The following is a 26,002-nucleotide window of genomic DNA, read 5'->3' as shown; positions in this document are numbered from 1 at the left end:
ATCTGGAAGTTCATGGTTCACATATTGCTGCAGCCTGGCTTGGAGAATTTTGAGCATTACTTTGCTAGCATGTGAGATGAGTGCAATTGTGTGGTAGTTTGATCATTCTTTGGCATTACCTTTTTTGGGATTGGAATGAAAAGTGACTTTTTCCAGTCCTGTGGCCACTGCTGAGTTTTCCAAATTTGCCGGCATATTGAGTGCAGCACTTTCACAGCATCATCTTCCAGGATTTGAAATACCTCAACTGGAATTCCATCACCTCCACTAGCTTTGTTCGTAGTGATGCTTTCTAAGGCCCACTTGACTTCACATTCCAGGATGTCTGGCTCTAGGTGAGTGATCACATCATCATGATTATCTTGGTTGTGAAGATCTTTTTTGTACAGTTCTTCTGTGTATTCTTGCCACCTCTTCTTAATATCTTCTGTTTTTGTTAGTTCCATACTATTTCTGTCCTTTAATTGAGCTCATCTTTGCATGAAATGTTCCCTAGGTATCTCTAATTTTCTTGAAGAGATCTCTAGTCTTTCCCATTCTGTTGTTTTCCTCTATTTCTTTTCATTGATTGCTGAGGAAGGCTTTCTTATCTCTCCTTGCTATTCTTTGGAACTCTGCATTCAGATGGTTATATCTTTCCTTTTCTCCCTTGCTTTTCTCTTCTCTTCTTTTCACAGCTATTTTTAAGGCCTCCCAGGACAGCTATTTTGCTTTTTTGCATTTCTTTTCCATGGAGATGGTCTTGATCCCTGTCTCCTGTTCAATGTCACGAATCTCAGTCCATAGTTCATCAGACACTTTATCAGATCTAGTCCCTTAAATCTATTTCTCACTTCCACTGTATAATCATAAGGGATTTGATTTAGGTCATATCTGAATGGTCTAGTGGTTTTCCCCACTTTCTTCAATTTAAATCTGAATTTGGCAATAAGGAGTTCATGATCAGAGCCACAGTCAGCTCCCGGTCTTGTTTTTGCTGACTGTGTAGAGCTTCTCCATCTTTGGCTGCAAAGAATATAATCAGTCTGATTTCGGTGTTGACCATCTGGTGATGTCCATGTGTAGAATCTTCTCTTGTGTTGCTGGAAGAGGGTATTTGCCATGACCAGTGCATTCTCTTTGCAAAACTCTATTAGCCTTTGCCCTGCTTCATTCCGTATTCCAAGGCCAAATTTGCCTGTTACCCCAGGTGTTTCTTGACTTCCTACTTTTGCATTCCAGTCCCCTATAATGAGAAGGACATCTTTTTTTGCGTGTTAGTTCTAAAAGGTCTTGTAGGTCTTCACAGAACCATTCAACTTCAGCTTCTTCAGCGTTATTGGTTGGCATAGATTTGGATTACTGTGATATTGAATGGTTTGCCTTGGAAAAGAACAGAGATCATTCTGTCATTTTTGAGATTGCATCCAAGTACTGCATTTCTGACTCTTTTGTTGGCCATGATGGCTGCTCCATTTCTTCTAAGGGATTCCTGCCCACAGTAGTAGATATAATGGTCATCTGAGTTAAATTCACCCATTCCAGTCCATTTTAGTTCACTGATTCCTAGAATGTCAATGTTCACTCTTGCCATCTCCTGTTTGACCACTTCCAATTTGCCTTGATTCATGGACCTAACATTCCAGGTTCCTATGCAATATTGCTCTTTACACATCGGACCTTGCTTCTATTACCAGTCACATCCACAACTGGGTATTGTTTTTGCTTTGGCTCCATCCCTTCATTCTTTCTGGAGTTATTTCTCCACTGATCTCTAGTAGCATATTGGGTACCTACCAACCTGGGGAGTTCCTCTTTCAGTATCCTATCATTTTGCCTTTTCATATATGCAGAGTACATCATGCAAAATGTTGGGTTGGATGAAGCACAAGCTGGAATCAAGATTGCCAGGCGAAATATCAATCACCTCAGATATGCAGATGACACCACCATTATGGCAGAAAGCAAAGGAGAGCTAAAGAGCCTCTTGATGAAAGTGAAAGAGGAGAGTGAAAAAGTTGGCTTAAATCTCAGCATTCAGAAAACTAAGATTGTGGCATTTGGTCCCATCACTTTATGGCAAATAGATGGGGAAACAATGGAAACAGTGACAGACTTTATTTTGGAGGGCTCCAAAATCACTGCAGATGGTGACTGCAGCCATGAAATTAAAAGACGCTTGCTCCTTGGAAGAAAAGCTATGACCAACACAGACAGCATATTAAAAAGCAGAGACCTTACTTTGCCCACAAAGGTCCGTCTAGTCAAGGCTATGGTTTTTCAAGTGGTCGTGTATGGATGTGATAGTTGGACTATAAAGAAAGCTGAGCACTGAAGAACTGATGCTTTTGAACTGTGGTGTTGGAGAAGACTACTGAGAGTCCCTTGGACTGCAAGGAGATCCAACCAGTCCATCCTAAAGAAAATCAGTCCTGAATATTCATTGGAAGGACTAATGCCGAAGCTGAAACTCCAATACTTTGGCCACCTTGTGAGAAGAACTGACTCATTGGAAAAGACCCTGATGCGGGGAAAGAGTGAAGACAGGAGCAGAAGGGGACGACAGAGGATGAGATGGTTGGATGGCATCCCCAACTCAATGCACATGAGTTTGAGTAAAGTCACAGAACTGGTGATGGACAGGGAAGTCTGGTATGCTGCAGTCCATGGGGTCGCAAATAGTCAGACACGACTGAGGGACTGAACTGAAATGAACTGAACCTCAGAGTTTGTGTTTTCCTGTCATCTTAGGCCAATTAAGTTACATATTTATAAATAAAATCCCCTTTCTTCCTTCACCTGAATGGAAGAGGATATTATATTGTATGAGAATCAGAAAACACAGATGTATAATGAATAAAATAAAAAGTCTCCCATGCCACCAGAAAAGACTATTTAATACTTAGGTGATCTGTACATTTAGATCTTAAAAAAAAAAAAAAAATGATGTCATCCTGCACATACTGTATTTTGACCTGTCAAGCCGTAACTGTATACACTCATCCAGTCCACATGAATGTGCATTATGTTGAGGGAGTATGCTGAAGAGGCCCTTTACATGATATGATAATGGCTGTTCTCCCAGAATCACATTCTAGTTGGGGAGATAAGCAGGAGGACCTAAGAAGGAGAGATGAGCGCATCCATAGGACAGGGAGGCCTGGTGTGCTGCGATTCATGGGGTCACAAAGAGTTGGGCATGACTGAGTGACTGATCTGATCTGATCTGATCTGATAGCACCTTGTGACAACATACGAGCAAGATGATGCCTTTGTGGGAAAGAGAAGGAAGAGAAGCCTGGGCATCGAGGAGACACAGAGGAAAAAGCACTCAAGTTGCAACTGATGAAATATGATGAAGGGTCAAGACTTGCTGAAATGAATGAGGTCGCTCAGATGGGGCCGACACAGAAAGCTGACCCTAGTGAATGTACTGCCAAGTGCTTGACAGCACGCTGAGGGAAAATACCTATGATAAAATCCCATGGAAAAGAGGTAGGAAACAATTCTAGAGGGCTGCACGAGTTTGGGTGGAAGGGGGCAGGGCTTTTAGGTGAATTTCAGGTTTTAATTCATCCTGTCCTGTAATGTGTGAATAAGTTAGGACCACATACCAATTTTGTGATTAAAAGCAGACTTAAAAATGACCTGGTAGGAGTTCGATCGGAGAAGGCAATGGCACCCCACTCCAGTATGCTTGCCTGGAAAATCCCATGGACAGAGCAGCCTGGTAGGCTGCAGTCCTTGGTGTCGCTAAGAGTTGGGGACGTCTGAGTGACTTCATTTTCACTTTTCACTTTCATGCATTGGAGAAGGAAATGGCAACCCACTCCATTATTCTTGCCTGGAGAATCCCAGGGACAGAGGAGCCTAGTGGGCTGCCGTCTATGGGGTCGCACAGAGTCGGACACGACTGAAGTGACTTAGCAGCAGCAGGAGTTCGACTGGCAGAGGGAAAAAGTAAAGGTATTTTGAGGGAGAAGGGGATGAGTGACAAATTACAGAGCAAGGAATAGAGTCAAAGAAGGAGGTGGTTCGAGATGGGTTTCCAGTGGGCTCTAGTGTATCCTGCAACCGTCCATGCTCCTCTTTGTGAGTTCGGAATCTAAAGGAGGTTTGGTGGGTCCAAGAGAGCCAGAACGAGAAGCATGTTCCACAGCTTTATCTAAGCTACTTTGCAGGGTGTCCCTCTGGGGCTCCTCTCCCGCCCCCAAAATGTCAAGTACCTTGTTGAGAGCTAGGAAATGACGGAAAGCTGGTTCAAGCCCTAATAGAGCGGCCCACCCTCATATCACTCTGCCAAGAACCCCAGCCTCTCCATAGGCTCCCTGGCCCACAGAAGGCCCCGCACCTGGGAGCCAGATGTGCGCTCACACGTATGTGGGCCACTGCTGATGTGTCTGGCGCAAGACAAAGGCTTGGCGTCTGATCCTGGAAAGGAGATCGATTCATTACAGAGTACAGGATAAGGAGTCCCAGAGCTGGGGTGTGAATAGACAAGGCTTCTCTGCTCTTCGCTTCCCTTTCATCTTAGAGTCTGCGGCCTCCTCCGTCTTTGGTGACGACTGCACTTGTACAGGTCTCTGGGTTTTACGCCTCCTCAGTTTTCGTAATTCATTTAGATACTGCTTCCCTACGTATATGGAGCCTTCTGAAGCATCAAAAGTTTTTCCAAGGGAGCTGGAAGGAAAGAAGAGATAACATGTGAAGGCAATAAAGGGCGATTTCATTTTGTTTCTCATTAAACTGAACGCCATTGTTCAATTCGGAACTTACTCCTTTTTATGTGCTGATAATGGATATAAAGAATCACTGTATATGACATGCACACACCACTATATTTAAAATAGATAACCAACAATATAGCACTGGGAACTCTGCTCAATACTCTGTAACAACCTAAAGGGGGAAAGAACTTGAAAAAGAATAGATACATCTATATGAATCACTTTGCTCTTCACCTGAAACTAGCGCAATGTTGCTAATCATCTACGCTTCAGTATAAAATTTTTAAAAGAATCGAAGTAGGTCACTCTGAAGGGCGCTCCTGCATTTGAGGGGTTGGAGTGGGAGGGTGGGAAGGTTGATGGTGGAAGGGTTGAACATCCTGGGAAGTCTAAGTTTCTCAGAATTTAAATCCACATTTTTCCTCTTAGGAGATACTAACTTGCAAGGTTCCAATGGAGAAGGGATAGGCTACCCACTCCAGTACTCTTGGGCTTCCCTTGTGGCTCAGTTGGTAAAGAATCCGTCTGCAATGTGGGAGACCTGGTTTCGATCCCTGGGTTGGGAAGATCCCCTGGAGAAGGGAAAGGCTGCCCACTCCAGTATTCTGGCCTGGAGAATTCCATGGGCTGCATAATTCCTGGGGTGGCAAAGAGTGGAATTTGACTGAGTGACTTTCACTTTCAACTTTCAGTATAGTTTGTCATGCTGAGAAAAGGAAAAAAGATTTCTTCACGGTAAAAACAGTAAAGAGCTTGATGGTAATTATTCTAGATTCATTCAGGCTCTATTCCAACTGTGTCTAAATGACATTGAACCTATCATCTTTTAGACTAGGGTATGAAGATACTCTTTCAAAGAAGCCAACAATTTATTTCTTTATAGTTGATTTGCAATGTTGTGTTAATTTTTGCTGTACAGCAAAGTGATTCAATTATAAAAAATATATATATTATTTTTCATATTCTTTTCCATTATGGTTTATCACAAGATATTGAGTATAGGTCCCTGTGCTTTATGGACTTCCCAGGTGGCTCAGTGGGTAAAGATTCTGCCTATAATGCAGGATACACAGGAGACACAGGTTCGATTCCCGGGGTGGGGAGATCCCCTGGAGGAAGGCATGACAACCCACTCCAGTATTCTTGCCTGGGAAATCCCATGGACAGAGGAACCTAACGGGCTACAGTCTGTGGGGTCACAAAAGAATCGAACAAGATTGAGAGTCAGCACATCACACACTGTGCTATACAGAGGACCTTGTTTATCTGCTCTCTATGTAATAGCTTGCATTTGCTAACCCCAAACTCTGATCCATCTCTCCCGCTCAGCTTGGCAAACCACAAGTCTGCTCTCTGTGTCTGTGAGTCCATTTCTGAGTAAATGATTCGTTTAATATAAATCTTTCACAGGGGAGCCAAAATGGATACATGTCCCCGAGGTCCTGGGCTTTAATTTTTTTCTTAAAGATTTTAAACCATATAATCATCTCAACCAAGGTCCTTCTTTGTAGAATGTAATATTGCAGAGCATGGAAAAGAACAATCAATATTGCTTTTTCAGCTTACTGTTTCCATAATCATCCAATAATACAGTAATCTCGACAATCTCGTGCATGCATTTGGGCTGGTGTCATTGGCTCCCTTTGGACTGATGATGAAGCTGGGGACTCTGTGTAAGGTGAGCTGTGCTCCTCCTGTGAGCCAAGACCCTCTTCTTATGAGGGTCACTCACCTTTGCCCTGTACCGTCCACGTGGCAGAGAACACCTTTTCTCTGTGGAGGCCTTCTTAACCCTAATGCTATACATTTTTCCTTCAGGATAGTATATATATTAATATATTTTTTCTTTGGTTAAATATACATAATTTAAAATGTACCATTTTAAGTGCACAGTTTGGTGGCATTAACTATCCTCATCTTCCAGGTCCAGATTCACCATCCTGATTGGAAATTCTGTTTCTGTTAAACTCTAACTCCCCAGTCCCCCTTTCCCTCAGACTCTGGTAACCTCTATTCTACTTTTGGTTTTTATGAATTTGATTATTTTAGATACCTCTTGTAAGTGGAATCATACCATGTTTGTGCTTTTGTGTCTGTCTTATTTCATTTAGCATGCTGTCCTCCAGGCTCATCCATGTTGTAGCAGGTTGAAGAATTTTATTCCTTTTCAAGGCTGAATAATATTCCATTGTTTGTGTAGACCAAAGTTTGTTTATCCATTCATCTGTCAAAGGACATTTGGGTTGCTTCTACATTTTGGCTATTGTGAATAATCCTGCTATGCATCAGTTCAGTTCAGTTCAGTCCAGTTGCTCAGTCGTGTCCGACTCTTTGTGACCCCATGAATCGCAGCACATCAGGCCTCCCTGTCCAGAACCAACTCCCAGCGTTTACCCAAACTCATGTGCATCAAGTCAGTGATGCCATCCAGCCGTCTCATCCTCTGGCGTCCCCTTCTCCTCCTGCCCCCAATCCCTCCCAGCATCAGAGTCTTTTCCAATGAGTCAACTCTTCGCATGAGGTGGCCAAAGTACTGGAGTTTCAGCTTTAGCATCATTCCTTCCCAAGAAATCCCAGGGCTGATCTCCTTCAGAATGGACTGGTTGGATCTGCTTGCAGTCCAAGGGACTCTCACGAGTCTTCTCCAACACCACAGTTCAAAGGCATCAATTCTTCTGCGCTCAGCTTTCTTTACAGTCCAACTCTCACATCCATACATGACTACTGGAAAAACCATAGCCTTGACTAGACATGCATATCAGTGTACAAATATCTGTTTGAGTCCCTGCTTTCAATTCTTTTGAGTATATACCTAGAGTTAGAATTCTAGATCCAATGGCAATTCTGTGTTTTATTTTATAAGGAACCACCATACTGTTTTCCATAGTGGCTGTACTATTTTACATTCTCATCAGCAATGAACAACCCTTCCAATTTCTTTACTTTGTCACCAACACTTGTCATTTATTTTATTGTTTTTTTGATACAGGTGTGAAATATATCAAATTTCACATCCGGAACTGACTCAACTGACTGATAGGTGTGAAATGGTATCTCATTGTGGTTCTGATTTGCATTTCCTTAGTGACTGGTGATGTTAACTATCTCTTCAAGTGATTATTGGCCATTTGTATATTTGGAAAAATATCTATTCAAGTCCTCTGCTCACTTTTTAATGGAGTTATTTCTTATTGTCATTGTGTTGCAAGTGTTCCTTACATATTCTGTAATCCAAATTGTAAGGGATTTGAAAATTTTTTCTCATTCTGTGGGTTGCCTTTTCACTTTGTTAATTGTGTTCTTTTATGTATCAATACCAGCATTTTTAATTTTGTTGAAGTCCAACTTGTCTATCATTTTTTTTTTTGTCTGTGCGTTTGGTGTGATTCTAATAAATCATTACCAAACCCAATGTCATCAAGTTTCCATTTATGTTTTCCTTTAATGATTTTATAGTTTTAGCTTTTATTTAGGTCTTTGATCCACTTTGAGTTAACTTTTACATAGTGGGTAAGGTAAGGGTCTCCCTTCACTCCTTTGCTGCATAGATTCATCTGATGCTATAGCATCAGTTTGTAACACTTGTTTGGTAACACTTGTTGCTCTCCTAGGTCATCTCCAGGCCATCTTCAGCAGGTGTGAGGCTTATTTTCTGCTCTTTAGATTTCTAGCTTATGCTCTTGGCCACCCTGATACACAGGGGCAGAGGATGGCCCTAGGTTCTGAAGGGTTGATGTCTAATGTGTACTGGGTGTAGACAATGCCAGACTCCAGAGCTCTTCAAAAATCACACTGTACACCCACATAAGGCAAGAATCCAGGTCTTCTGTACACTGTTTTCTCTTTTAAAACTCTCTTGCAAATACAGTGAATACAATTATAATTGGTTGTGACTGGTTCAGTTGGCCACGGGCTTTTGATACATGGGCTTTTGATACAGTGTGCTGGAGCTGACGGAGCTTGAGGGCACAGGCTGAAGCTTCTGTCGCTCTCTTCACAGATGCTCTCATAGCATGTGTTACACTTGATTGAGGTGATCAATTTATGTGGCTGTCTTCCCACTCCAGTGTGAACTTGACGTTTCCCCCCATGCCTATCACAGTGCCTAGCACAGATATTTATTAAAGCTGAACCAGTTCCACTATCTCTTCTCTCCTCTAAGTCACTGAATGTGCAAAGGCAAACGATAAGCAGAAAAATCTTGTTTTCATGACAACACCGTCTTCATTGCACTGCTGCCTTTGTACAACAAAGGATAAAGATAATGTTGCCCTAGGAAGGACATTTACTATACTTTCATAGTTTTCAAACTTGAGCATTTGTGTCTTCCTTAGAAAGGGCAAGGAGTCAACCATGGCACATTTTAACTCCCATCCATTCCTCAAAGTAAATGGAAATTTTTAGGATAAAAGCCTTAAATTACGCAGCCAAATACTGACTTAAAAAAAAATCTGTAATGAAATAATCCTAACAGAGAAATGATATTACATTGTAATATTTTTCTGAATCTGTGTATTTTCACCTAGAAGAAGAGTTTCACACTGTTTAGATTTTCTCTAAATGAGGAATATATCAGTATTTCTGCCCTTTTATTCCTGTACCATGGACTAGGAATCAGAGTCACTGTAACTAATCTATTTTAGAGATCACCTAAAACCACTCTTATATGGAGGGTAACTTAGCTTAGTTTCAGAATTCCCAATTCTCTATTTGGTCTGCTGGCTTCCATAGAGTTATTTTCATTTCCTTAGGAAACATCACATTTCACATCAGGTTACTAGAGATAAAGCCTGGTTCCTAGAGATAAGCTCAGCTGGTGATGGGGTGGTAGACAGTCTGCTCTCTGCCAGTCTGCCCTGACCCTTACAACTCTCTCCTGACCCCTGGTCTAGGTTAAATGGGGTCTCCATTGAGAAAGTCAAGAAATGTGAGTCATGAATATTCACATATTCAGTAGAGACTAAATCTAAAGCTAGAGCAAACGCTGAGAGTTATCCCATTGCAGGAGTTCTTTTTAGTTCACATCTCTCCAGGCTACTCTCCGTGGCTGAATTACCTTTAATTGAAGGGCAATTCCAGTGGTATGAGTTAAGGTGTGATCTGGAGTTTTCTCAATAAGTAATATGATTTGCGTTTCCTTCCAGATCACGGAGCCTATCCTAGTGGCTGCCTTCGTGGAGTGAGGGGCCCGTGGAACACTGCCTTTTTTCCAGCTTTTCTAGGCTTGACCACACCCCCCAATTTAAGGAGGCCGCTCTATTAGGAACATTATGGTCCCTGCATCCTCTTTAGCCTCGGAGCAGAGGATTCCCGCAGGTAGTTGGGAAGAGACCGTAGTCTTTGAGGGAGCTCACTCTGGACCCATTCTTCACACAGTCTCTCCGGCAAAGTAGTAAGTGAGTGCGGTGTGAGTTTCTGCCTAAAACTTTGCGGTCCATTTTCCTTTTTGTGTGTGTGTATTTGGTGGAATTAACCGGTAAATTGATGGGGACTTTCAGGATACAAGCGGCATTCTCTTTCTCTTTTCACATTTTTCTATATTTTTCATTCAACTGCTTAAGAACCATTTTCAAAAATACTCCCTAACCTTGTTAGAATAGTCTGAAATCAAGACTGTCTCTCCTTTTCTCCTGTTTCATAAGAGCAAAATCACGAACATTTTAGACACTCGCCGATTACTTGTCAGAAACTGAATTTTCTTCACATCTTGGAGAGCTTCCAAAGAAATAAAGCTGTAGTTACATGTAGACATTTGTTTCTTTTTTTCTCTTTGACTCCTAGTGTGCCATTGTTTTACTTCTGAAATTTTGGAAAAATTTTCTTTTAAGCTCATCAGCTTCATGAATTGCTTACATTGTGAGAAAATTGTTACAGGTTTGAGTCTTGCAAATCAGACTAGGCTTTTTGGTGTTTTTTTTTTAACCTGTTTCGTGACTCAGTTTTCCAAGGGACTGTACATCTTCTTTTGGACTGTACCTGTGGCAGGAGGAGTTTGAAAGTCAAAGTGGGTATTTCGTAGAGCTTGAATCCCTGGGCAGCTTTGCGCACAGCAGGGGGTGTGGATGGCCACCCTCTTCCATTGGTGATTTTTATATCTGGCAATATAATTTTGTTTGGGGCTTTTCATCTGTTATGAAACCATCTCTATCACCCCCTTTTAAAGTTGCGTTTCATGTAGGCGAACTGTTCAAAAGATGCTAGGTTACCGAGACCAAGGCATTTGATTGCAGGTTTTCCTAATCACCTTTCGGGTAAGTTTTTTTTTTTTTTAAATCACAAGGCCATTTCCCCTCCTACTTCATACTATTCCTGTGCAACTGAAAAGAGAGATATTTGTTAAACAACGGGAAATCCAGGTTCTGAAATGGCAACTCTGGCAGCTCCATTTGATTTGTAAAACGCCTGGCACTCTGACTCTTTCGACAGCTGTTAAGTCTGGACGGCAACACCTTCTTTTTATCTAAAGAGAAACCTCTTTGCTTCCGCAGGCATGGGCCGGGCAGGGGTGGGGGGATTGGAGATTCTTTCTTACCTGTTGTTTCTGAGCGGAGGGGAGAGAGCGCTAATGAGTTAATGTCTGCAAAGTGCTTTGAAGATGAAAAGGCCTTTTCATGTGTTCAGCATCGTCGTTATTAATATTAATATTTGAAGAAGCACGCTGCTCCTAATTGTAAATCAACAACTCCCATCCTTGCCAACTCAGGAGTGAAACAACAAACAGCAAAGGCAGCCAGGCCGTCTCTTCCGTCCTGGTTCCGCCGCTGAGGATGTGGGCAGCCTGATCCCAGAGAGAGCTGCTTACACGGAGGTGCCGGTTATTAGGGGTGCAGGGAGGTCCCAGAGCAGAGCCTGGGGGAGGGTGGGTAGCAGGGTGTAACCCTTCAACACGGGGTCACCTGTGACCTTGGAGGATGCGTTGAAAGCATGGATCTGGGCCAACTGCCTGCCTCGGATGATAATGGAGTTCGGAGGGGAAGGGGTCAGAACTGGCAGTGGTGCAGGCTTTGGTCTGTTAGAGATTGGCTTTGGAACTGAGAACAAGTAATTTGATGAGACTGTGCTTTCTTTTCTTCCTCTCTAAAATGGGAACACTGAAAAAACTGTGACTGATGATTTGTGCTCCACCTACTTCATGAGAATGGAAGTAAACAGCCTAGAGCTTTGAAGAATGGACATAGTGCCAATAAGGTTGAGGGAGAGTCTGAAGTAACCTTGTAACAAATTGGGTGTGTGGGTGCCAGGTCCCCAGGGAGGGTGAGTCAGAGGGCAGACAAATGCTCCGGAAACACATTGTTGGCACTGCCAGGTCCTTCAGTGATGGCATCAAAGTGTTGCTTGATTTCTTACTGATAATTCAGGCTCTGCTATATCTCCTGGTTTTATTGATTGGTGAACAGAACTGTTTCTTACAGCAATTCTCCTTCTCTAATTACCCACTCAAAACTCCCATTTCTGCATCAAACAGCAGAAGGGAGCTGGGACATCCTTTCCCTCCTCCTCTCCCTCCTTCTCCGCCCACCTCCACCTTCCACCTCTCTCTCTTTCTCCCCTTCTTTTCAGAAATGAAAACATACTTAGCGTTTGAGCACAATAAGTGTGGTGGACAGCTATTTAGTGACATATGAGGAGAATCTTCATTCCTGCGCCAACCTAGATACGAAGACCACTCATTTATTTGCCCTGGCATCTCGTTTGTCCACGCTCTACTGCAAATGCAGCTGTAAGGAACTCAACTTTTTAATCCTGATGATTCTCTGGGTGTAATACCTGTCTTCTCCACTTCACTAGAGGAAGGATAATCACCCATGAAGTTTCATGAGCACTTGGCATGTCCTGGGGCCCTTGTGCTCTGCACGGGCTGGGCTGCTTCTTTAACCTACAATGAAGTCCGTGAGGTGGGCACGCTTGTTCCCATTTAGCAGATGAGGACTCTGAGGCTGGTACTCAGAGTGATTTGGTTGGTGGTGAGACCTGATTAGAACCAAAGGCGTATATACGTATACTGATTCACTTTGCTCTATATTAGAAATGAACACATCATTAAGCAACTATACTCCAATACAATTTTTTTTTTTAAAAAAAGGACCAAAACCATATGGGTGCAGAGCTGTGGCTAGAGTCACGTCTCATAGGAACCTAGTAACTTTGAGGCACGTATACAAATTCAGGCTTAATTTTTCTGCTTAGCCCAATGGTTGATTTATCTGGGAGAATACCATGGCTTACGCTTCTTTTCCAAAGGAGAATCTATGAATTAATGATTCATTGTTAGGAAGACACTGACTCTGAAGCAATGCTACAAGGTCTAGTTGACAAGATTAGTAAATCTCTCTCTTGATCCTTCTTGGGACAAATTTTGATGGAATTTCTTGGAACAAATTTTGATGGCACTTCAAAGAGTTGCGAAACGTAGTGCAAACAATTTCCATAAGATTTAAGTTCAGCGTGCATAAAATAAGACTTCCCTGGTGGTCCAGTGGGTAAGACTCAGAGTTCCCAGTGCCTGGGTTCTATCCCTGGTCAGGAAACTAGATCCCACATGCTGCAACCCAGTGCAGTCAAATAAACAAATAAATACTTTTAAAATATGAAAAATGTAGTGCCCTTTGGAGCTCCTAGTGATCATTAAGCCAAAAGGATTCCTCTGGATAGGGGAAGAGCAGTGATCAGTTTCTTGACATTCGAGGTGAAGTAACTCAAACCCTGGCTTCTTAGGAAAGGCAGGAAGCCCTGTCAGATGCTGCCCTCGCCCTCACCTGGCACAGGGCTTAGGACGGAGGCACGGCTCCTGGGCTGCACCTTCTCCCTGGCTGGGCTTGCAAGGCAACTAAGATAACAACCAAACCTCTGCTCAGCTTGTGGCCCAGACTCTTCTTGCCTGTACCTCAGTGGGCTCTGCCTTCCAAACACCTTGTTGTAACCACTCCTGAATTTAACCAAGGGAGTCCGGACACTGCCTCGTTGCTCAAAATGAGCATCGCAGGGGATCTTGTCAGAAATGCAGACCGTCTGGCTGTACCTTGAAACCTGATTCTCAGGTGATTCCTAGGTGATTGCTATGTAAATTGGGTTGGAAAGTACGGTTTAAAAGCAAAAGCAAAAACAAAAACAAAAAAGTTTTAAAAAGTAGAACAAACAAAAACTCTTGCGGTGTTTCTCACAGCAGCTTACAACTTGATTACATTTATATCTCGTTGCCAAAGTGTAAGGCCACATAAGATTCACATTTCTATCAAAGGAAGCTGGATATTTCCCCCGTGTGCTAAGCAAGCTTTCAGCCTGTTTGTTCCCCCAAGGTAAGAAAACTGCTTACTTCTTGGTTTTATGCATAACAATGGTACAAGCAGACTGCCATTCAACTGAAATTGTGGTGCTTTTCTCTTGTGAAATTCTTGGCTAAGGCTACTCAACCTGTGATTATGGGAGGGAATCCTATTTTGATTATTTAAATACAAGTCTTTTTAGAAAGAGATAAGGTATATTGGCCATCTGGGTTCTGCTTCTAATATCTGAATAAATAACCTCTGCCGTAAAAAACCACAATTATTATTAATTAGTCAATGCTTACTAGTGCCAGGCGCTGTGATAAAACAGTGGTAATAATAGCCACTATCTATTGACCATTTTATCATGTGTAAAATGGTTTCATTTTATATAACCCTCCTCAGTAATCCTGAAAGGGTTGGTATTATGTTTTCCATTTTACAGTTGAGGAAATAAAGACTTTGTGAGATGAAGAAATTTGTCTTCTCTCTCAGTAAGGGCTTCCCAGGCGGTGCTAGTGGTAAAGAATCCGCCTGCCTATGGAAGAGACATGGGTTCGATCCCTGGGTCAGAAAGATCCCCTGGAGGAGGGCGTGGCAACCCACTCCAGTTTTCTTGCCTGGAGAATCCCGTGGACAGAGACGCCTGGTGGGCTACAGTCCATAGGGTCGCCAAGAGTCAGACCCAACTGAAGCGACTTAGCACACAAGCACACACGCACTCAGTAAGGAGGTCCCAGTCAACCACAGTCTATCTATCTTTATCACTCCGCTAAACACTTAACCTCTCTGGGTTCAGTTCATTCAAATAAAAAATGGACAGATTTGATGAGATTTTTTTCCAACTCTAAAATTCATTGACTTTACCAAATCCCTCTTTATATAAGCATGCCAGGAAGCTGTTTAGCAGTATGCTGAGAAATTTGAAACTTACAATTTGGGCAATAGAACAAATAAAACCCCACCGTGAAAAATGACCATCAGATATAGTCCAAGAAGTTGCTCGCTGGATTTGAGAGATTGAAGGCAGCTGGTGTGCTTCGTTCAGTGTTAAAGGGCATTATTAAAACTCTCCGGGCTCCACTCATTCATTGTTCTCTCAATAGCTATCTCTATATTTACGGCATCTCTCAGTTTTGTTGAGAGCTTCTTGAGAGCCAGAACCATATCTAAATTTTAGATTATATCTGACATAACTCCACGTGCTGTAGGTTGAAAAGTAGTTCTTTAAACTTCTAGGCTCCTTGGGGGTTTTTTTGGCAGTCACTATGGGGTTAGAGTTGACATTTTAGCTTGAAGCTCTCTCTGGGTTCAATGTGGCCAAGAATCGCATATACCATGACCTCTGCTATAGCTGTCCTTGAAGCCAAGATGCTTCACATCATTCCTCCAGCTTACTCATTTTTGTTTCCAGTTTCTTAGGAAAAAAAAAATCTAATTTTTTAGTACTATAACTTTATATTTCCCCCAGCACACTTTTTTTAAAATTAAAGTATAATTGGCAAAGAGTAAAAATCACACTTTTTAGTGTATAGCTCTACAAATTTTGGCTAATGTATAAGTCAAGTATTTATAATATATAAATCAATGTGTTACAATCAAGATATAAAACAGTTCCATCATTCAAAAAAAAATTTCCTTATTCTTCTTTATAGTCAAATCCTCTTCTCACCTCCAGGCCATGTTCTTTGACCCTATGGTGTTTCTTTTTCAAGAATATCGTATAAATGGAATCATATAGTAGGTAGTCTTCTTTCATTTGGCTTACTTTATTTTAGATTCACTCATGCTGCTCGGTGTATCAATAGTTCTTTCCTTTACATTGCTGTGTAATATTCCACTATGTGATATACCAGTTGTATATCACATAGTGGATACAACTTAATAAGTTAAGTTTACTACTACTATTGCTATTTAGATCTATAGCTATACTAAAAAAAGTCCAAGCTTTTAGTTTGGTAATCTGCCCTAGAGGGTCTTTCAATTTCATCTCCCACTTCCCTACAATCCATTTGACTATTGGGTTATTCTTTGTTCTCTAATCTACCATTTTCTTATTTCTGAGTCTTTGTGCATACTTCTAGCTACCCATTTTTCAAGGCCCATTTCAATGCCAATTCCTCTTGAAGTTTTCCTTCAGCATCCTTCCAGAAGTCATCTCTTCATCTTTTATGTTCCCATAATATATCACTTGCTGCTGCTGCTGCTGCCAAGTCACTTCAGTCGTGTCCGACTCTGTGCGACCCCATAGATGGCAGCCCACCAGGCTCCCCCGTCCCTGGGATTCTCCAGGCAAGAACATTGGAGTGGGTTGCCATTTCCTTCTCCAATGCATGAAAGTGAAAAGTGAAAGTGAAGTTGCTCAGTCGTGTCCGACTCTTAGCGACCCCATGGACTGCAGCCTACCAGGCTCACCAGCATTTCTCAAACTTTAATGTTCTTATGGATCTTTTTGGAATGGAACCTGAGCTCTGTAGTTCTCCTAGCTCCCAAGTGCTTGTCCATGCTACTGGTCTGAGAGGAACCACCGTACTGTTGAGTAACAAGGTCTTATAATTGTCTCATCAACTAGAAAAATAACTATATAAGAAAGAAAAGTGATTTAGTCTCATCCTGGGAATTACCATAGCATCTAATACAGGGCTATGCAGCTCGTCAATACTAGCTAACTACATCAAATCCCCCCCCCCGCTTTTTTTTTTTTGGCCATATTTGAGATTCATTTTGTTCATTCAAAGTTTAAGACTAATCTAAAAATGTTTGTTATTCATGTACTTTTGTAGGCAGGCATGTAAATTTGATGAGCTCGGGCACGTTCAGGGTGGTATGGCCACAGACATGCATGCCTGTAAATTTGGAGACAAAAAGAAACAGCTGTCACTCATAACTTTCTCTTGCAAATAATTAACATCAATAGTATGAAATATAATTTGGTCCTGATAATATTTCACACGTTTATTCTTTCCCAAATTTACTATAATAGTTTTCTTGCTCTTATAATATAGATTTTCCGTGTAATTGCTTTTGTAGTTGTTGTTTAGTCTCTAAGTTGTGTCCAACTCTTTGCGACCCCATGAACTGCAGCACACCAGGCTTCCCTGTCCTTCACCGTCTGAGTTTGCTGAAACTCATGTCCATTCAGTCGGTAATGCCATCCAACCATCTCATCCTCTGTTGTCCCCTTCTCCTCCTGCCTTTAATCTTTCCCAGCATCAGGGTCTTTTCCAGTGGGTCAGCTCTTAGCATCAAGGGCCAAAATATTGGAGCTTCAGATACAGTATCAGTCTTTCCAATGTAATTGCTTAGATTCTACCCCAAAAGTAAAAGCTCTGAAGAAGAACATTTCACTGTTAATATCTTGCCTGTAATTATCCTTGAGTCTACCTTTATCTGATTCTGTTAGCCAAACCCTCATTTTGCCACAGGGTTCTGAATGATGCAAATCCCAATTTTTTATTTAGTTGTTTATTGAGTGCCTACTACACGCCTGGCACTGGAGTATGTCTGAAGAACAACCATGGTTATTTTCTGAATTTCAGGATTCGATAGAGGATGAGGAATGCCATTTGAGGACAAGGCTGTAGGTACTTTTATTGTCAGACAGCTGATTCAATGTCACCTTTAGTTTTGCAGAGGATGTTCCCATACTAGAAAGAGCAGAGCCTTAGTTTCCGGAAAGTTTCAGAGACTTAAGACGGGCATTGTGCTCGTAAAATTCCTAGACATAGACGAGCGGGCAGGTTTTAACATACTCCCTTGAGGTTTACGAGAGATGCCCCCTTCTGCCTCTGTTGACAGCACCATCCCAGCAGAGTAATGGAGAGATATTTGTTTCCAGGAGGAGGAAATATAAAATGGTCTACAAGGCACTATTAGCCCCTGATTATCACAGCTCAGCAGACAAAAACCATCCTATATTCTGTTCCTTTCAGGAGATGTTAGTGAATGACTTTTGTAATATTATAATAACAGGAGTTCATTTTTAGTATTCTAAGAAAGATTGGTTGAGCTGTGTCAATTCATACAGAACCTGAGAGCGTTATAGTTAATTAGAAGATGAGACTTGTTCAGAGAAATAGGAGATGGATATGAGTCATTTTCAAGCCTGTTTTCAAGTAAGAGTTGGAGGACTCATTAGCAGTGAAGTTGGGGAGAAACAAGACTGACACGTTCATTAATCTGTGAGTTGATGCTTCGTGAACTCAGTGAAAGGATCAGTGGATTGACTTTAAGATGCAGAAGCTAGTAACCCATGGATCAGAACATGGTCTTTATGGGCCGGTTCTGGCTCTTGAAATAACATGGAATATTTATTACCATCAGTTGTAATAGTCAAGAAAATCAGGTTCATACAGAATTAGGAGTGACAGAAAGAATCCATCTTCAATTCTTACCAATTTCTTTTCTGCTTATGGTGACCACAGTTTCTTTGGGGGACTGAGGCTTGTTCAGCTATCTAAATCTGCTTACAGTTGAGTTCTTGGAGAATTAGACGTTGCAGCTTTTGTTACACTGGCAGATCAAGGAAGAGAACGTCTTAAAAGATTTGGAAACTACAAATGGACTTCTCATGAGAATTAGAAAGAAAATAATGGGAGACGATACACTCATCAATGGGCTATGTCCATTAGTTCAGAGAAGAATATGATCCTGCTTGCAGTTAATACTGAAGAAATCTAACCTCAGAATTGCATATGGACACATCATCACAGGTGATGTCCCTTTTTTCCTTTGTCTCAGAGATATCTTTGCTATCTTGGGAATACTCAGGCACTGAGACATAACTCTTGCGTATGTTAACTATATACACATACAGGTCTTTTCTTCATTTAGTTGGCAAGCATATTGCACATCTGTTAATGCAACGTGTCAGCTAAAAAGACACAGTCCCTCTAGCAACTTATGACGCAGAATCAGAAACTTATGATGAAGGAAGCACTCTGAACTTTGTTAGGTACATTGTGAAAGTGAATCCCAAACCTGAAGATCGAGAACGTCCATCTAATTGACAAGAAGATTTAGAGAATGCTCCCTAGAAGAGGTAACGCTCAGCCTGAGTCTTTATTTTATTATTATTTTTTTAAATTTTATTTTATTTTTAAACTTTACATAATTGTAGTTTTAAGTTTACATATTGAGGCCTAGGAATTTTTGTAATGTATCAGTAATATTGGGAAAGCTTTATCAAATTATCTAAATCAGGGATTAGAGAAGGATGGGGCAGGGGGTTGGAACAAGTCTCCCTATCACTTGTTTTTTTGATTAAGTGATGTCCAACTCTTTGTGATCCCATGAACTGTAGCCTGCCAGGCTCCTCTGTCCATGGGATTTTCCAGGCAAGAATACTGGAGTGGGTTGCCATTTCCTTCTCCAGAGGATCTTCCCGATCCAGGGATCGAACCCACGTCTCCTGGGTCTCTTGCCCTTCAAGAGAATTCTTTACCGACTGAGCCACCTGGGAAGCCCTTAGTTTGGCAAAAGTGCTGTTGTTTAGGGAAAGTATCTTTTGAATGACTAATCCTATTGGAAGCCAAATTCTTTTTCTCCTGCGTTCCAGGGTATGCTTGGAATATAAATTTATAGGAACTCTAAATTGTTGATATTAAGGGAAATATTTATTGCAAATCTATTTAAATCAGGCACAACTTGCAAAAGAAAAAAAAAGGGAAAACCTGCATCATCTGTATTTTCTGTGACAGCTTTCTTATACTTCTGTATTCACCATGTGTAGTTTCTTTACCCTGGGTATGTTATAGCCATAATTCTTGACCTAGAATACTAACACAAAGACCAGAGGGCAAGGTCAAATTTAAATCACAGTGGGTTTGTTGGTAGCACTATAATTTTGGCTTTTAAAAAGTATATTAAAAAACAGAAATATCAAAAAAAACCCCCAAAACAGAAATATCACTTTGTTGACAGAAGTCCATATAGTCAAAGCTATGATTTTTCCAGTAATCATGTACGGATGTGAGAGTTGGACCATAAAGAAGGCTGAGGCCGAAGAACTGATGCTTTCAAATTGTGGTACTGGAAAGACTCTTGAGACTCCCTTGGACTGCAAGGAGATCAAACCAGTCAATCCTAAAGGCAATCAACCCTGAATACTTATTGGAAGGACTAATGCTGAAGCTGAAGCTCCAATAATTTGTCCATCTGATGTGAAGAGCTGACTCATTGGAGAAGACCCTAATGCTGGGAAAGACTGAGGTCAGGAGGAGAATGAGGCAGCAGAAGTTGAGATAGTTAGATAGCATCACTGACTCATTGGACATGAATTTGAGCAACCTCTGGGAGATAGTGATGGACAGGGTAGCCTGGTGTGCTGCAGTCCATGGGTAGGAGATGGTGGAGGACAGGAGAACCTGGGGTGCTGTGGTCCATGGGTAGGAGATGGTGGAGGACAGGAGAACCTGGGGTGCTGTGGTCCATGGGTAGGAGATGGTGGAGGACAGGAGAACCTGGGGTGCTGTGGTCCATGGGTAGGAGATGGTGGAGGACAGGAGAACCTGGGGTGCTGTGGTCCATGGGTAGGAGATGGTGGAGGACAGGAGAACCTGGGGTGCTGTGGTCCATGGGTAGGAGATGGTGGAGGACAGGAGAACCTGGGGTGCTGTGGTCCATGGGTAGGAGATGGTGGAGGACAGGAGAACCTGGGGTGCTGTGGTCCATGGGTAGGAGATAGTGGAGGACAGGAGAACCTGGGGTGCTGTGGTCCATGGGTAGGAGATAGTGGAGGACAGGAGAACCTGGGGTGCTGTGGTCCATGGGTAGGAGATGGTGGAGGACAGGAGAACCTGGGGTGCTGTGGTCCATGGGTAGGAGATGGTGGAGGACAGGAGAACCTGGGGTGCTGTGGTCCATGGGTAGGAGATGGTGGAGGACAGGAGAACCTGGGGTGCTGTGGTCCATGGGTAGGAGATGGTGGAGGACAGGAGAACCTGGGGTGCTGTGGTCCATGGGTAGGAGATGGTGGAGGACAGGAGAACCTGGGGTGCTGTGGTCCATGGGTAGGAGATGGTGGAGGACAGGAGAACCTGGGGTGCTGTGGTCCATGGGTAGGAGATGGTGGAGGACAGGAGAACCTGGGGTGCTGTGGTCCATGGGTAGGAGATGGTGGAGGACAGGAGAACCTGGGGTGCTGTGGTCCATGGGTAGGAGATGGTGGAGGACAGGAGAACCTGGGGTGCTGTGGTCCATGGGTAGGAGATGGTGGAGGACAGGAGAACCTGGGGTGCTGTGGTCCATGGGTAGGAGATGGTGGAGGACAGGAGAACCTGGGGTGCTGTGGTCCATGGGTAGGAGATGGTGGAGGACAGGAGAACCTGGGGTGCTGTGGTCCATGGGGTCGCAAAGACAACAGCAACAACAAAACAATAATCTCAATGAAAACTCATAAGTGACATCACAGTTATCACCTAGAAGCAGAGCAGAGCAGGGGACAGAGTTGAGGGGAACTGGTTTCCGCCTCCACTGAGCCTGGTCTCCCTGGGGTTCCCTGCTCTTCTGCTGCCTTGGCCTGAAACACCCCTCTGAGTCCCTCGCCTCCCTTCCTTCTGTGTTTCACTCAACCTGCGCCTGGAGTGACCCAAATGGAAGCAAGTGTCAGCCTGTAGATCCCAGCCTGTGTCCAGGACTTGTGGAGGGCGGGACTCCAGAGGCCATCACATGCTTTAGGAAGAAGCAAGGACTCCCAGAGTCCCAAAGCATTTTATTGGACGCAAGATGCCCACATAAACCAAACTGCTGCATTCTCCCCCCTCTGCATGGTGTGCCCATTTTCATCCTGAAAGTCCAGGGCGGTGAGGATGGACAGGCGAGGTGGCTGGTGGGCTGGTGGTGGGCTAGGGCGGTGGGGTGGTGAGCAGTGGGGCTGCAGTGGGCCTGGAGGCTGGGGTGGGCCAAAGCTAGGAGCCCACTGCCTCCTGAGCACAAAGTCGCTGCAGACACTTTTGCTTGGCTGCTTGGGCACTGCGGCTCCCATTCAAGGAAGTGAGCTCAGCTCTTCTCTGCCCTCTGTTACCAAGAATTCAAACCATTTCTGCATTCAGACAAGCCCATGGATGCCTCTAGGCCGGGGAGTAAAGCTGAATTCACACAGTTGTTTTGTGTTTAGGCAGAAATGTTTATAATGCCAAGACAAAAACGTTGGTCCAGCCGATATCCAAATAGCTGTCATGTAGGAGGGAATTCTCCTTGGCCAACATGTCATTTTTTTTTTTTTTTTTTTACCCAAACAGTCCTTGTGCTTTTTCTGAAAGGATTTACGTCTACAGCAGCTGGTCTCTGTCACCATCTACAAGTGGAAACAGGGAGGGTTCTTTTTTCTTTCTCCAAAAAATAATGAAGCGGTCATCCATTTCTGTCCCAGAGTTATTTCCTGAGACGAGAGCCCTCCAGAGCCCTGGCAACTCCCTCTTTCCAGCTTCCTCTGTGGGCAAAAGTCTTCTACCCAAGGGAGTGTCAGTCACAGAGAGTGAAGCTTCATGAATTCAGCCCAGCTCAGGCTGGAGCCTGTGTGGGGCCACAGCGTTACTCACTCTCTCTCTCCACCGGAAAGAGAAAACACATTTCCATTAAACCTTTTTCCCAGCTACCTGGAAGGTTGGTAGGAGGAAGAGTGTTGCTTTTGATGCCTTGAGCTAGGCTTCAGGACAAGGCGGCTGATCCCCAAAGCATTTCTTTTACAAGTGTCTAAGTCCAGCAAGAATTCAGAAGGGCAAAGACTTGCGCCTGTTTGTGGAGTCTCGGGACCATCCATAAGGCCAAGTTCACTGTGCAGCCTTCCATGGCTTCCTATTCCCCAGGCTTTGGCAGAACTGTTTTCGGTATTATAGGTAAACTCCTCGTCATCTTGTATTCCAGTTCTCCGTGAGCCTGTCTCCTCCACTGCCTGCAGATGGAGATCCATCCCTCTCAGCTTTATCCTGAGTCAGATAGAACGTAAGGTCCACCAGGGAGGGGTCTTTGTTTACCTGTGTGTCTTGAGCACGCTGGAGGCACAAAGTCGCTATTTACTGAATGATTAACAAGTTCCTGGCAGAGGAAGCCTTGATGTGCCTGTTGAATAAATAATTGAGGTCTGTGATGACTCAGGGGACCCCGGGGGCTTTCTGGAGGAAATTGAGGGCTAGATGGCTTACACAAAGCAGCACTCTCCACATCTGGACATCTCCTAAGGTTTAGGTTGCCCTTCGGGGCCCTGGAGGGCTGGGGCAACTTTTCCCTAAGGAATCAGATCTTGGTTAAGCCATTATCAGTATGACACAATCTGTGTTGTCAACTTTTAAATCTCGTCTATGAGTAGATATAATTGAATTGAGGGTGGTTGATGACTTATTAGGACTTTAAAATTTGATTTTGAGGCAAAAAGCAGGAGCACTTCTGTACACTATATGGGCCGTGTCCACTCTGACCAGGCCCTCTTCCCTAGTGCAGAATCTGATATTTGGTAGCTGCTCACTGTTTTTAGATAGAGAAGGCAATGGCACCCCACTCCAGTACTCTTGTCTGGAAAATCCCATGAATGGAAGAGCCTGGTAGGCTGCAGTTCATGGGGTCGCTAAGAGTCGGGCATGACTGAGCGACTTGACTTTCACTTTTCACTTTCATGCATTGGAGAAGGAAATGGCAACCCGCTCCAGTGTTCTTGCCTGGAGAATCCCAGGGATGGAGGAGCCTGGTGGGCTGCTGTCTGTGGGGTCGCACAGAGTCGGACACGACTGAAGCGACTTAGCAGCAGCTGCAGCAGCAGCACTGTTTTTAGATGCAAACACTGACTAGGGGACCACGGCTCCAGCTCCAGGTGGGAACAGTGTCCTTGGACTAGAGTAATTCGATCTTTTCCAACTCTTCAGCTCTACCACCTGGGAGTTCCTCCTGGGAGCCATTTTTTTTTTTGCAATCAAGTCCCTGAAAAAACTAGAAAACAACATCTTGATGAACATAACTGTTGTTTAGTTGCTACGTCGTGTCTGACTCTATGTGATCCCATGGACTGCAGCCCACTAGGCTCTTCTCTCCATGGGATTTCCCAGCCAAGAATACTGGAGCGGGTTGCCGTTTCCTTCTCCAGGGATCGAACCCATGCCTCCTGCACTGGCAGGCGGATTCTTTACTGCTGAGCCACCAGGGAAGCTTGATGAGCATAGTTACCCTTAGCTATTTTACATTTTTTAAATTAATATTATTTAGATTGCATCCTACTTTTTGGGAGAAAAGACATCATTTACAGGTGATGTTTTAGTTAAACTCAGTAAGCACAGTTCTGGGATAAGTTATGTCTTCAGAAGATTTTTAACTTTTTTCTCAACTGTGTGAAAGTAGTTGCTGTGTGATGGTAGGCCTTGGTCAGTACAATTTTGTAGTGTAGAACTTTATCTATGTTATACACTTCATACACTTCATATGAAAGAAGATGTATACGCTCATTGGCTGTCAAGCTGTATGGTGAACAGAGTTGCAAATTGAGCATAAGACCTACATTATTCTTGATATTTCTTGAAAGGAGGTCAGTGGCTTTAATTGTCCTCAAGAATAAAGGGAAAGGACGGACAAATATAAAGTGGAAAGGAGATAAGTTGAAACTCAAATGTCACTCCCTAACAATAGGAATTTGGCCTCTGAATGACATACCGAGGAATTTAATCTTCTAAATCATTCAAGAAAGACATTTTTTAAAATGTGTAATATTGAACTCATGAAAGCGTATGGACTAGTGTACTTTAGAGAATGTTTGGATCAACAGAAATGTTTGCTGTATCAATGATTTTCCAATGATTGACAGCTAGCTGCAAAATCCCTTTAGCCAAGTGTGATGGTCATTCAAACTTTGAATGGAGATAATGGCTCTCAACAACAGTTATTTAATAATAGCCCTTCTCCTTTGTGAAGATGGGTAACATGCATTCCCCTCTGGGGCTTCACTCTGCTTATCTGTCGGGGTCCTGGTTGTCGTGCCTTCTCAGTAAAGGTTTTCCACCCCTCCTCTCTCCTGCCCTTTCTCTCTTTGGTCTTTCACCAGTTGATAAATGCCACACTGCATGTGGAGAGCCAGGCCGGGGTCGGGGGTGGAGGGACTGAGATACAGGGATGGGAATGTGACTTTAAGAGACCCATTCCTGCCCAGAAGCCCTCTAAAGGGTCTTTTTGTGGTCTCTGAGTGCTAACTGTCTGCAGCAGACACCACCACTCAGGCTATCTTGCAGTCAGGAGTCAGCCTTGCTCCCTGTTGGTCGCTTTGTTTTTCTATAATTATCTTTTGAAATATTTATTTATTTATTTGGCTTCATCCTGTCTGAGTTGCAGCTTTCGAGCTCAGTAGCTGTGGTGGCTTGGCTTAGCTGCCCCGAAGCACGTGGGATTTTCGTTTTCCGACCAGGGATCGAACCAGCTTCCCCTACTTTGGAAGGCAGATTCTTAGCCTTTGGACCACCAGGGAAACCCCCTCTTTGTTTTTCTACATTTTCATTTCTTTCTCCGTAACACAAACAAGTGACCTCGATGCTTCTAAGGAGATCTGATCCGAGGCCTTCTTTGATTTCTCATCCATACATGTTCTTTGCCCAGCAGCTCAGTGAGTGCTTTTTCCCACGCAGGTGCTGACAGCGTGATGAGCTACTTTGTGGATTCTTCAGTGAGTGGCCCTGCCACCTATTCAGCTGCTCGACCTGCAGTGCTGGTAAGTAGGACTCTTCCCCGGCCCTTCCCAGGCCCCATCCTCCCCTCCCTGGGTCTCCTGCTCTCTGATCTCTCTTAGATAGAAGCAGCCAGAACCCAACTCCAAGCTGGAATCAGCTTTACATCTTTTGGAGGGACTACATTGCCAGATTATCTGTCTTTTCATCACCACATAAAGTGAAACATCCAAGACTGATGGATTTGCTAAGGAAGATTTTTTAGCATGCTTGTGTTGCAGAGAATACGACTCAAACTTGGATAGTGTTTAAAGCCAGGTGATTTTTCACAGCTCAGTTCATTTGCTGAAGATTTTTTGCACGTTGATGTACCTTAGACCTATTCTTAGCATAATTT

General features: G+C 43.3%; 1 protein-coding gene across 3 annotated transcripts in view; it reads left to right on the top strand.

Annotated features, from left to right (window-relative positions):
• Positions 1-10,010: 10,010 nt before the first annotated feature.
• Positions 10,011-26,002, top strand: part of ETS1 (ETS proto-oncogene 1, transcription factor) — a 140,294-nt gene continuing 124,302 nt past the window's right edge. The window contains exons 1-2 of one of the 3 annotated variants that reach the window (XM_070782449.1): positions 10,011-10,098; positions 25,567-25,649. In XM_070782449.1, the coding sequence (XP_070638550.1) occupies positions 25,581-25,649 (69 nt within the window). In that variant the 5' untranslated portion in view covers positions 10,011-10,098; positions 25,567-25,580. Of the gene's footprint in view, positions 10,103-25,566; positions 25,650-26,002 lie in introns of all 3 variants that reach the window. The other 2 variants (XM_019954768.2, XM_019954767.2) reach the window with 2 other exon arrangements.

This window comes from Bos indicus, chromosome 29, assembly GCF_029378745.1.
Source record: "Bos indicus isolate NIAB-ARS_2022 breed Sahiwal x Tharparkar chromosome 29, NIAB-ARS_B.indTharparkar_mat_pri_1.0, whole genome shotgun sequence".
NCBI lineage: Eukaryota > Metazoa > Chordata > Mammalia > Artiodactyla > Bovidae > Bos > Bos indicus.
This window is presented reverse-complemented; position numbering and strand designations above follow the sequence as displayed.